Below are 13,137 nucleotides of genomic sequence, written 5' to 3' on the forward strand. Positions count from 1 at the left end.
AATGTGTTAAGACCGACTATGTTATTGTAGGTCAGGGTACTTTACATAACACTTTATCAGTGTTATACAGATGTGTTATTGTACTGTCAACGATAACACAATTTCTGTGTTATTTTAATACATAGATAAGTGTTTAATTATGTTATTTATAGTCGATTATATAACACTTTTTTTGTGTTATACTACACTTTAGTATAACACTTTTTTTGTGTTATACTGCACTTTAGTATAACACATTTTTTGTGTTATATTATACTTTAGTATAACACATTATTTGTGTTATACTACACTTTAGTATAACATATTATTTATGTTATATAATGAAGTTTGCATAACACAATTCTTTGCATAAAAAGTGTTATTGTAATAGATATTATAACACAATTTTTGTATTATTTTAATATTTAGATAAGTTTAAATTCTCATTATATATTTCATTTATATCACTAATTTATTCTACTATATTTTAATTTTTTTTATATAATTATAATTAGCTTTCTAATATATACTAGCATCATCAAATGAACTTGATTTTCAAATAACAAAAAGTAAAAACATTCAACATTGTATTAACAATCCACAAATTAGTTTAAAACATTCAACACTGTCATCAACAACAAAATGTTCTTTAAGTATTTAAGTAGTCTTAAATATTCAACATATTGAAAAGATACTACTTTCAGCACAAAATATTCTACTGCTGCCCAACACAAAGCCTTCAAAATTAAGTATCATTTTCTATTTCGCTTGTCACATCTGCAAAATAAACAAAAAAATATTTTATTGTTATTATCTAGCATCACAAATTACTTCAAGAAAAATGTTATGGAAATTATTTCCAAGAAAGGACACCACATACAAAAGACAATCACAAATGCAATGCCAAGGACAATAAAAAATGAATACAAAAGCAATGGAAATTCCCTCTGATTTCTCTTTTCCAAAAAAAGAAAAATTTCTATCAAACTTTATAATGTATTTCCAAACTAAAAAAAGTCAAGGACCCAATTTAATTGAACACAGAAATCAAATCCCTTTTATAAAGAATAAACTAAGCAACATTGATGATATAATTGTTTCACAAGTACTATTTTTCTCTACTGTATGCACACAAAGCTTGATTAATTAATAGTAAGAAATCAATTATATAGAAAGCTCAATCAATGATATATACATACAATGAGTTTTCTAAATATTGAATGTTCAGCTCTGTACCTGCAGCTTCTGCTTGTTTTGATAGGGTGCTGAAAGAGGTTGGATTTGGGCACCCTGGCTTAGATAATATTGCAGCAGTGACTAATTTAAAGAGACTGAGAATTGGACTATCTCCACTATCTTGAGAATGTAATACTTGCCCATCAGCACTGGGAAGTAAACCCAGCCAAGGGGCTGTTTACATGAAGTGCCAGGTATCTACTTCTCTCTGTTCAGCATCTGAGATAGCAACAATAAGATTCAAGTGGCCAGAAACACTTATTTCAACTTTAACTAACCAATTAGATGATATACATCATGATTCAGGCATCTCTAGTTCATTTTGAAGAGTTCAGTAAAATTATAGCAAAAGCAAGGACACCGACAACCTTAATTTTATAAACAAACTCTAAAGAAAAGTCTTCAAGTTCAAGTATAAAGACATCATGTACCTGCCACACCTCCATAAAAAGGAAGCAATCCAATGGACTTTGGCAATGATTCTTGCAATCCAGTGATCATTGGTTCAAGTGTTGTTAGCTGAAGCAAGCAGGAAGAGATCATTATGCTAAATAAAAGATATCAAGAACTACGTTAGATTTAAATAAATATTTTAATATAATGCCATGTAACCATAACATCACCAAACTAAAGTTCAACACAACAGAAAGAAATACCTGCTGTCGCCGTGAAGTTGGGAACCGTACCAGCCAGCCCCGCGCCCAGCCACCGTCCCTGCCGAGCACCTCCTTGTACATCACTAAAACATAAACTTGTTCCACTTTATGAAGCAGTCAACTAGAAAAAATTGAAGAAAGACATTTTCCCAAGTTAACAGTTAGAAAAAGAATATTATTACATACCAGCCAGTTATCAATGAAGCAAATGGTGACCACACACTTTATCTACCTCATACCGCACCAGCCAGCCAGAAACTAGAGCTTATGCACTACAATATATATCAATGCCATATTAGAGCAATATACATTTAGAAATTTTTCTTATAATTTTTCATATGAACTATTTAGACAAACAAAACAAGTAGATATGATTCAAGACACCACCTAAACTAATTTGTACATGTCAAATGCAAAACAGATAACAAAATTTCACATATATTATAGAAACTTTTAAATCTCTTGTGAAAATTTGTCCTTACAAAAACCAAACCCCAAAAGATTCAATTTCAAGTACTCAACTACATGCCCAAAGTTTATTTGCTTAGTTTATATAAACTCACACAAAAATCATATATATAATTCAAATATTCAGCAAAGAAATTAACAAAAATAAGACAAAGAGTACTTATGATTAGCCTAATCCACTACAAGCACAAAAGGAAAAATTTAGAACAACATTAGCCCAAACTTACAAGGGGAGGAAACTAATCAAAGCTTAATACTAGAAAAAAAAATAAGAAAGAAACAACAAGCTACAAACTGACACCACACAAACCTAAAACATAACCTAATTCATAGAAGAGAAATTGCTCTGCAATTATTGAAGAGGAAAGGGATGAAGATAAAAATTAGTTAGAGAAATGATGTCCAACAGCGATAATGTATGAGTTATATTCTTTGGCAATCACTTGTATTGGCAGTCTATGCGCATAGATAAAGCATTAAAACGAACATAAATAAAGCATTAAACTAGTTGCGACTACAAGAGCCCCACGTGGGACACTACAAGAACAACAAAGTTAATATCCCAATGAAAAAGGATTCACAAGACAAAGACAAAGAAAAGAAAAAAAATGAAAAAGAATCATTTAATCATCAGCAAAGCAAAAAGTCTATTGTTCTATTAGAAGCAAAAACATACATGAACTTAATGAGACAACTAAAGCTAGAACCCAATAGGATTAATTTGTCCCCTGTTTTAGACTACTATAGTTCACATAGTTTATTTTGTTATCATACACGTTTTTTCTTATGTGTATGTATATAGGAATCATCACTCAACATCATGCAAAAATATGTAGGTCAATATTTGTTTATATAAACACATCATTATTGAGATTTATTGTAGAAAACGTTGAACAAACATATATATATATATATAGATATATAAAGGAATTCAATGATAAATAAGCAATCTTAATAAACAATATCTTTCTCCTAAAAAACAGAATATATATTATTTATAATTATGCCAAGCACTAACATTTCTAACTCTAGAAATTTAAAAAAAAAAAGAGCTATTATTATTAGCCAATAGTCCAACATCACTAAATAATTGTGCCATACAACTATGGAGCTTTTGAGTAGCTTGAAAAAACTAAAGGCAATGAATGAATAAATATTTTATTACTCTACAAAGAAAAATATCATACTAAAATTTTATTACTCGACAACATGAAAATTGGTCTCTAGCCATAAGAACAAGAATGAGGCCAAAAATTTTCTTCTATTTTTCTCTTCATTTAGTTTTAAATGTTGGTCAAAGTTATGCAGAACAAACTCATTAATCTCAACCAACAACAAATAATAAGTCTATAAAATGAAGAGAGAAACAAATAATAAGTGTATAAAATGCAGAACAAACTCATTAATCTCAACCAAATCTAGTTCATTTGGGGTATTTTGGTATTCAAATTGAGTGAGTTACCACAATCATTTTTTACCAAATTGAGTGAGCTTATTTGAACCAAATTGTAAGTTTGTTTTAAGTCATTACCTGTTAACTATCATTTCCTCTCCTACACCAGTGGCCAGACACAGTGAACCAGCTACTCGCGTAGCCATTTTCTCAAGTGGAAGGGTCACCATTGGAAGACCAGCCCATAGAACATCAGTGCCTGTGGTGTGCGCATTGCATAATGGCCTACTCAGGCAGAAGCCATAACATAAAATGTCAAAATAAAGTTACATATTGTATTGTACTAAGATAAATACACTTGAATAATAAAAAAATAGAAAAAAAGAAGTATTAAGCATGCTTACGTGTCCAAGAATAAATCTGCTAAAGCACTGCGCTTGATATGTTCACCCTTCATGGAAATATCTGTGAAAATAATCTGATCTGGTTGTACACCTCTTTAAATAGCATCTGGAACACCAATAGTTTATCAGTTACTAATTTACACAACAAACCTGCTTGTAATCATTTACAAAGTAACAATGAGGAAGATGGACAATCTTTTCTGAATAAATATGACTGAATTGAGAAGGTGACACAAACTGTAATTGGGAATGTCAAAGTTAGACATCAAACAGGAAACAAAATAAAATTCAATAAAGGTTAGGGGTTACAAACTCTCCAACCTCATCAGTAACCAGGTAATGTATATAGTCCGTGCCTGTAGTTCCAGGAAATCCCATGTAAGAAATCTGTATAGTGGCCGGCTGCATGGCAAATATTTCATTTCTTGCCCCCTGCACAACACATAGAATCAATTCTGAAACAAACTAAACTGACGCATCAAGAAAAAAAGAGCAAATTCATACTAAATCTTAATAATTATGTTTCAAGGTTCTTTGACCCAATGTCACTGGCTAACTCAAGCGATACTATACCTTAGTATAACCATTAAGATTGACAAGGATCTGTATTTTATCCTCGTTAATCATCCTGGCAATCATATCAGATGACATGGATGAGACATCTATAAAATGCTCCACTTCTGATTGGATATGCAGCCTCCATTCAGATCCATCATTTGCACTTCAAGCATAGCAAAAGACCTGCCAATAGATTTGTTTAAGTGCATGATAGTTGAAGGAAATGGGAAAATTCATTAATCTTTGGAACAATCAACCAACCTCAACATTCTCTCTATCATGCATACCAAAGACAGAACCCATCAGATGAGATAGAGGATGGTTACCAAAGTTGCTGCTAAAATACTTGAATTCAAAACCAGTAATAGCGAATGAAAACAGGCATAGGCAGTATGTACATACAAAGGAAGAGAGAATATATATCTCAAACTTACCCGACCCTTAGCCTTTTACTTCCACCTTCGCTCTTTATGGGCAAGGCTACAGGATAATTGAACGAAGGAAGAGAATAATGAGATGCAATGACAGAGCAGTGTGCAGCATATTTACGACTACAAGACCAAAAAGACAGTAAATAAAGTGAACAGACTACTACAAGACAAAAAAAGAGAGTAAATAAAGAGAACAGACTAATGCAATATATAGGCAATAGAATACTTACCTTATCTCCAGTGCAAGCATTGGATCAATTGAATAGGCTATTGCATGGAAAGGTTGCACACTAGGAATAAGAGACATCTAAAAGCAAAGATAGAGTGATTTAGAGTGGAACCTGACTGGTAAAGTGGTAATTAGCATCAAATTAAACAACACAAAACCTTTGCCTTTATCTGTCTTCTCATAATTCCTTCAACTTCAATAAACTTATTTTCACGATCATCCCAATCACAAACACACTGGAGAGTGGTACAAATGCAAATATCAGATTAGATAAACCAACGACGAATAGTAATAAAATCCAGACAAAGTTTCACATAGCAATATAAGAGTACAACATAGAAAATATAGGCTAAGTCAATAATGTGTAAAAATGTACACTATTGAATTAAAAGTGCATTTTCCAAACAACAAAAAGGAATGGCCGTTTCACCACACATGAGGCCTTTAATTTCGTAAAAACCATAATGGTCGTTTCACCACACATTGCTTCAGGGAGAAAATGAAAACTCCGGTAAGTAAAACTAAAATTCCCCAACAAAAACATATAAATAAATTGGGCAAATACTAATTCCAAATACGTAACAAAGAGATAGATTTTACCCAATCCATTTCAGAGATTCCAATAGAGAATGTGTGATGGCTGGAGTGAAGAGGCACTTTGAGAATGGGATGTTGGATGCTATTGTAGGGGCAAACACAACATTTAGAGACTTAGCAGCATCAGTGGCATCAAATCCGAATATATTATCCCCTGTTGGACAATAGAAAAATAGGTCCCCAAATTAAGATCAAGTGGCAGTTAAAAAAGATTGAGTCGATTGGGCAACTGGGTATTAACAAAGCAGAGCTAAAACATAATTAATTCTAAGAAAACAAACTAGCACAAGGTATAGACTTACAGTCACGAACTGAATAACCCAACTAGCTATTACCATGTACATGTTATTTTCAAAACTGGGTTGTCAATTTTCATGGCTAGCAAAATTCGCTAAAAAATCTCACTATCAAATACAAACCCTATTAAAATTTTTTGTAAAGTAGACAAATCACTTTGCTAATAATTATAGAAAGAAAACACAACCCCAACTTAAGGATACCAAGTCAGTAAAAAAGAAACGAAGAAGGAAAAGAGAATATTACCAGTGAAAACGATGAGATTGGGTTTCTCGGCAATGATCATGCAGTGGATGAAGGCGGAGGTGTTGAGATCAGAGCAACCCTTCTCCTGTCTTGGGAGCACATCAAGACAACCAGTGGACTTTCCATCACCAAAGTGAATCAAGATTCTTCTATGATATGTTGCTTGAAAGGTTGAGTTCAGAGAGATTCCTGTTTTCTTCTTTAACTCATTGCAGTTTGTCTTCCATGCCATGTTGGCGCATCTCCAGGTCATTCAACATTTGGAGCCCGTTCTTCAGTTCCAATGCCAAGGCTCTTTGGTCCTCTTGAGATTCAGAATGCAACTTCTGTAGAGCTTGGAGCGTTGCTTCAACTTGTAGAAACCTTGAGTGCTCCTCTTGCATCAGGGTCTGAAATTTCTTTAATTCATCATTTTTCTGTAAGTTGTTGGACTTTCCTAGATATCATCTGCCTTTGATTGCAGAGTTTGGTTTGATCTCTCGAACTGAACACACTGTTCTTCAGCACTTTTCAATCTAGCAGCTCCCATTAAAATTTCATCATTTAGACGTTCTACATTCACTTGAGCTTGAGAAATTTCAGCTTCCATCATAGCAATAATCTCCTAGCACTGCTTGTACTGAAGTGCTACAGCTTCTTTCTTAGCATTTAGCCCAGCGACAACTTTCTTTAGTGCTTCAACTTCAGCTTCTGCTCTTTCAATTTGCTCATTAAGTAACCTAGCATTTTCCTCAGCAAGTGATAGTTTAAATTCCAAAATATAAATTTTCTTAAGTCAATATTTGTATTGAAAAAGCCCAGCTTCTTTCTCAGCCTCTAATCTACAAAGTTCTTGGTTAAGATTCTGACATTCAGCTTCTGCCCTTAGAGCTCGTTCATTTTGCCCCTTTCCTTCCTCTTGTGCTTGAGATAACAGATTCTCTAGGCTAGATATCTTCTCTAAACACTGATTGAATTGAAGAAGACTAGCATCTCTCTCAGCTTCTAGTTCTGAAAGGGATTCCTATTTTGATTTCGATTTTAGCTTTGCTTGCTCATTCATCTAGTAGGCCAACATCTTTTTGTGCATGCTTAAGTTCTCTATCCATATTAGATAACCTCTCTACACTTTGCTGATATTGAAAAAGGAGAGTTTCCTTTTCAGCTTGCACCTTTGCCAAAGTTTTCTTTAAAGTTTGAACCTCAGTTTCAGCTTTTGATGCCCGTTCAAACTCAAATAGGACCTAGTTTTTCAGCTTCTGGCTTCCAGTTGATATCTGCGAAACACTATCAAAATTTTGTCCAGTCTCTTCTGCTACAGATAAACTTTGGCCTTTTTTCGTCCTTCCGTATGCAACCTTTGGGTTTTCTGGCACTACTCCTTCTGAATAAAAACATCTCATGCAACTGTTTTAGACCCCTTTTGCTTATCCCCAAGTTAGAGTCTTCTAAATTTCCACCTATGCTTTTCACTATAAATAAGTCGGTTGATGGGTATTGTTCAATGTAAATTTCCACCATTGAAAGTCCACTTGTCGTATCTTAAACTCGCCATTGGACCCAAATCTGAGCTTCTTTTGATGATGGGTATTGTTCGGTTGGGCAGCTAAAACACCTGTCGAAAGCAACGACACTGAAGCTATTAACAACACCACAACGTTATACTAAGATTGAAATAAAAACCTCAACAAGCTAATAACAAGTTATTATACAGATTCTTTACGAAATAAAAACCAAAAATGTATATAATTTGACAATCAAAATTATTTCAAAATATAAACTAAACAATTTCAGACATTTACCTTACGGTTTCAGTGAACTGTGAGACTCATCCCGTGTCCTTGAGTTAGAAAGTGGGGTTGAGAAGAAAGTTGTCGATGGAGGGCTGGAACAGGGTGAACGACTGTCGAGATGAAAGGTGTCGATGGAATAGAGTGGAAGGTCATTGTAACGACCCGGATTTTCAAGACTCGATAATGCGGAAATATAATTGTTTTCATTTAACAAAATGTCTCAAAAACCCATATAAAAAAAACTTTTTTAAAAAGTCGTATGGCCATACTTAACATTTAGTTACAAACATGTTTTATAAAGATTAGAGTGAGCCTAGTTTAGGAAAATTACACAACATTTCCAAAAATAAAAAGGCTTCCCAAAAGGTCGGTCCACATGTACATTTGCAAGGGAGACTCCCGCGCTCACTGCTCTGCCTTGCCCTTGCACTTACCTACAACATGAAACAACTAGGTAAGCGAAAACGCTTAGTAAGATCAACTTTCAAACAAAGCATGTAGAGAATTAGGGTTCCGGACCCATCCGGACCCTACACAATCAATTTCAAGAACGCTAAAGCGTCCTGGCAAACTTATGGTCATGCCTGATAACCAATGATAAATTAATTCGTAACTAGATAAAAATCCTGCACTCAGAAAAAAAATCCCAGAACAAGCAGATATATTATATCACAACTATATCTTATCAACAATTATATCCCTGCACTCAGAAAATCCCAGAGCAAGCAGATATATTATATCACAACTATATCTTATCAACAATTATATCCCTGCACTCAGAAAATCCCAGAGCAAGCAGATATATTATATCACAACATAATTCGAGACCAACGCTCGACAATTTCTAACAATTCATGCGTAACGCGCCCTCCAACATAATTGCTAATCTGTAAAAGAGAACCGAGTCTCCACACTAAGATCTAGCCAATAAATATTCTCATCAAGGGTAACTATCGTGTTACCTAGGGCATCGCTACTTATTCAAGAGTGTAATCCAATTTACACGATTTTACGGAGACTTCTATGTTAATTAGTGGTGCTGGTGAGCAGCTGCCCCTAGGGTGTTCAACCTCACTCAATCTTGGCAACCCCTAGTATCTCTAGGCACTCTCACGGAATGGCCAATATTCACGGCTGCTATCCGGGAATAACTTATCAGAGCACTTGCTCGGATTCTAACCGTCCAATGATTAAGTAAGCATGAGGGCCCCTAGGTCCCATTTATCTTGGCGCCCCTAGGTTTAACCAGCTTATCCTCATCTCATGGCCACTCGTCGCGGTAATGAACCGGACATAAATAAAATCAAGCAGTGTGACGGGGATCAACCGTCTAGGATATGACGGACTTCTACCGTTCATATTTTCTAAATCAGCACTCACTAGACTAACGTCTCTAAGCAACTTTCTATGACAGCCTACATATGTGCATGTATCCCTATACTAACATACAAGACAATAATCATTTCATGTTGCAGCCATACAATATAAGTTGACTTACTTGGAGTCCTTAGCGCTCAGCAGGTTTTCACCCTCCAACGTTCAGTCCAGTTACGCTTAGCCAATACTGTAGTTATCCATACAGTATACTCGGATTAATTATGGCACTAATAATTCATTATTATTATTTTGGGCAGTTTGGTCATTTTAATAAAAGTCATTTGTAAGGATTTATAATCCTTATTTGGTTTTAAACCTATTAAGGAAAGTTATACAAAATATTCGAGACTAAGCCCTAAGTCTCGGGGAGACCTATCCTAAGGTCTCGATACCTAGGCTCGGGTATCACAATGGTATTTCCCACAATCCGCTAAAAATCTTATTATTTCAAGGTCTCGCCATTAACCCGCACTTTCGACTAGTCGGTTAAAATATGTAAGATTTTAGCCGGTATTATATCCAGAAAATACAAATAAATTCCTTAATTATTTTTAAAGAAAATAAACTCTTTAAATTTTCCTTTTATTTTTCTTAAGGTTTTAATATCTAAAAACCGTTTTAAGAAAATTGCCTAATTTGTCTTAATTAGGAAAACCGTTATAAATTTCTCATCTTGACTAATTAATTTTCCTAAAGCAATTAATCAATTTTTACTTACTAGGAAAATGATTTATTTAATTATTTTCTCAAAATATAGGGTTTTAAACCCTCTTTTAATTTATTAACTATTAATAAATTAAATCTCTTATTTTTAGAAAGAATAGAAACTCTTTAATAAAAATAATTCATTTAAACTCAAAGGGATAATTTTAGTGAAAATATGATTTCAAGACTTACCAATTTATATATTGAAATAAGCAAAATTTTACTTTTTACCTTATGTTCCAAAATCTCATTTTTACACCAAGTGTGAAAAACCTAATTTTCACATTTTTAACTACATACTTCGTTAGTTCATAACTTGAAATTTACTTACCCAATTGTTTCAAAAATTTCCCAATTCCATTTTTGTTATGCCATTTAGGTCTTTGTAAAATCTTAGGTCAAAATGAGCATTTTTTATTGGTGAAATCATTTTCCAACAATGAGGTAAAAATGACCTTATTTTCAAGTCCTTATTTTTTCCAAACTTTGACAGTTAATAACTTTCAAACCGTTTAATATTTTCTTACCAAATTTTACAGTGGACTAATAGGTTATGCCAGAAATATGTCCACAAAATTTTAGAAAAAACTGGGTTCATTTGCCCTATACAGTGGCTGTCCAAACTTGGTTCCAAAAATAAGAATACGAAAAAACAGTTTTTTACCTAATCTTTGAAATAGCATAACTTACTCATTTCTAAACATTTTTTAGTGTTTCAAAAGCTCAATTTTATGTACTCAATCTCAACAACATCACAGTACAATTAAATTTTACAAAAACAATATACAGTGGCTGCTTGACCCCTTGGAAGTCACAGCTCAAAACATGTTTTGTTTTAGGGTATCCTACAAAACCCTTGGGGGTTTTGGTTCCCATTTTCAAAAATCAATACACATGCATCATAAAAATGATTAAACAACTACCATAACCTTATTACATCATCAAAAAGAAACTCTAAGCATTAGATATACAAAATAATGCTTAAAACTAAAAACCCTACAACAAAATCATCAAAAGTAAACTTTTGACCTCTTTGGTGTTCTTGCTTAAGGTTTGGACCTTCCTATAAGCTTTGACTCCTTCAAAACCTTTCAAAAACCCTAACCAACTTCCTCCAACAACATAGGTAATTAGCTATTTGAAACTCTATGATTAAAACTTGACAAAAGTCTAGATTAATGAAACTTTACCTTAGGGAAAACCCTTCCTAGACCAAGACTTAGCTTCCAAGTTTCTTTGGTGTTCTTGGGGTTCAAAATGGAGAGAACACTTGAGAGAGTCTTCAAAAATCAGATGAGAGTGAATGAGGGAGGGAGAGTGGTCGGATTTGGGGGTTAGAATGGCTCACACAACTCTTCAAAATATCACAAAACACTTGAGTGCTTTTTTACCCACTTGCCCACTTGACTTCTTACACCTTTTTCACTCTCATTAAGTTTTAATCACCAAACTTACTATTAATTAATTAAATTAAATGTCTCTCATATTTAATTTAATTAACCACAAAATAAAATTTAACCTAAGGTCCATTCATGGAATAAAATTCCCTATTTCGGCAAAATTAGGCATTTACCACAAAATGCCTTAAAATTTCCATTTTCTTTTAGGTTTATTATTTTTGACCAAACTTTAACTTTTATGAATGTATTTTATGCCCAAAATATAATTGCCATGATTTTTCATTTTATTTTCCGAGATTTTTACCCGATCAGGGTTTTTGTGTCGGTCCAGGACCGAAAGTCTTATCTTGACTTTTAAAATCACAAAATTCATATTTTGGCTAGCAATAACTCATGGAATACTTACAAACAAAATATAATATTATTTAAAATAATATTCTTAACCCGGGGGAAAAAAATCCCGACCCGAGTCGTTTAAAGGTACCCGAAAATGCAGGACGTTACAGTCATCACCGAAGATGAAGAGAGTCCTCGCACATTATCGGGAGAGGGGGAAATGGGTCAAACTGCCGATGGAGAAAGATTAAAGAAAGATTGAAGAAATGGGTATAGGGGAAATGGGTACACGAGAAATGGGAGTTACTGTAGAAAAAACTTAGGGATTTGGCGCTATTTTATTTTACCTTGCCGCCCGAAACTTTTCTCATATACAATAACTCTTTTTAAATACTATTATAATGATGTGTTATGGTAATGGGTGTTTGGTGTAGTGACATCATTGATGATGTCAATCATCTCATCAGTCACTGGAGCCCCATCGTCCACTATTGGAGGCATATCAACTTCACCGTGGTAAGTCCACTTCATGTATCGCTGTAGAAACCCATATCTGTGTATGTGAGTCTCCACCACATCCAATATCTGATTCATCATATTGACACACTAAATGCATGGGCATCTGACTTCTCCCGAAGCATTCACATGATTCTTGGCCATTTGTATAAATGCTTGAAGACCATTCCAAAACTTATCAGAGTTACGATGTCTATTAGTTATCTAACTCTTGTCAATTGTCATAATTGATTCAAATGGAAAATAAATTATCACAATGTGATAATCATAAAATAACCACCTTTATTTGCTAATAATTTTTTTATCACCAAAACTGTTGACACCGTTTTTCAACAACTTAGAAATGAAGAGCAATTAAACAAAAATACCAGAGGAAACAAACAATATAGACAAGATATTTTATGTGGTTTATCAGTTAAAATCTGCCTATTCCACGAGTCTGTGTTATTCACTATTTGGAATTCTCTCAAAGCTTTCTGGAAGAAATTATGCAAAGTCTTCCCAATACAAATTTCTCACCCCTTACAAATAAATTGT

General features: G+C 33.7%; 1 protein-coding gene and 2 long non-coding RNA genes across 4 annotated transcripts; all 3 read right to left on the bottom strand.

The window, feature by feature from the left end:
* Positions 1–539: 539 nt before the first annotated feature.
* Positions 540–1,760, bottom strand: LOC133780367 (uncharacterized). Of its 2 annotated transcripts, none has more exons than XR_009869260.1 (3): positions 1,647–1,760; positions 1,216–1,434; positions 540–756 (listed from the first exon to the last, which is right to left on the bottom strand). It is a non-coding gene; the product is annotated as an uncharacterized LOC133780367 (long non-coding RNA). The 2 variants fall into 2 exon arrangements; XR_009869261.1 differs by having other exon boundaries at positions 1,656–1,754.
* A 2,508-nt stretch (positions 1,761–4,268) lies between these two features.
* Positions 4,269–5,040, bottom strand: LOC133779077 (probable UDP-N-acetylglucosamine--peptide N-acetylglucosaminyltransferase SEC). Its single transcript, XM_062219077.1, has 4 exons — positions 4,956–5,040; positions 4,710–4,877; positions 4,458–4,568; positions 4,269–4,373 (listed from the first exon to the last, which is right to left on the bottom strand). The coding sequence occupies exons 2-4, from the start codon at positions 4,785–4,787 to the stop codon at positions 4,269–4,271; spliced, it is 294 nt and encodes a 97-aa protein (XP_062075061.1). The 5' UTR covers positions 4,788–4,877; positions 4,956–5,040.
* Positions 5,041–9,268: 4,228 nt separating this feature from the next.
* On the bottom strand, positions 9,269–11,728 carry LOC133780368 (uncharacterized). The gene is made up of 3 exons (XR_009869262.1): positions 11,539–11,728; positions 11,378–11,456; positions 9,269–9,830 (listed from the first exon to the last, which is right to left on the bottom strand). It is a non-coding gene; the product is annotated as an uncharacterized LOC133780368 (long non-coding RNA).
* Between the last annotated feature and the right edge of the window lie 1,409 nt (positions 11,729–13,137).

This window comes from Humulus lupulus, chromosome 5 (assembly GCF_963169125.1).
Source record: "Humulus lupulus chromosome 5, drHumLupu1.1, whole genome shotgun sequence".
Lineage (NCBI taxonomy): Eukaryota > Viridiplantae > Streptophyta > Magnoliopsida > Rosales > Cannabaceae > Humulus > Humulus lupulus.

What these genes read in the sequence shown, in the direction of transcription:
- LOC133779077 (XM_062219077.1), bottom strand. Translation starts at nt 4,787, where the DNA reads ATGTCATCTGATATGATTGCCAGGATGATTAACGAGGATAAAATACAG. An exon ending in ATCTTAATGGTTATACTAAG is followed by an intron (nt 4,569 to 4,709) that starts GTATAGTATCGC and finishes TGTGTTGTGCAG; the next exon opens with GGGGCAAGAAATGAAATATT. An exon ending in ATTACCTGGTTACTGATGAG is followed by an intron (nt 4,374 to 4,457) that starts GTTGGAGAGTTT and finishes TCCCAATTACAG; the next exon opens with TTTGTGTCACCTTCTCAATT.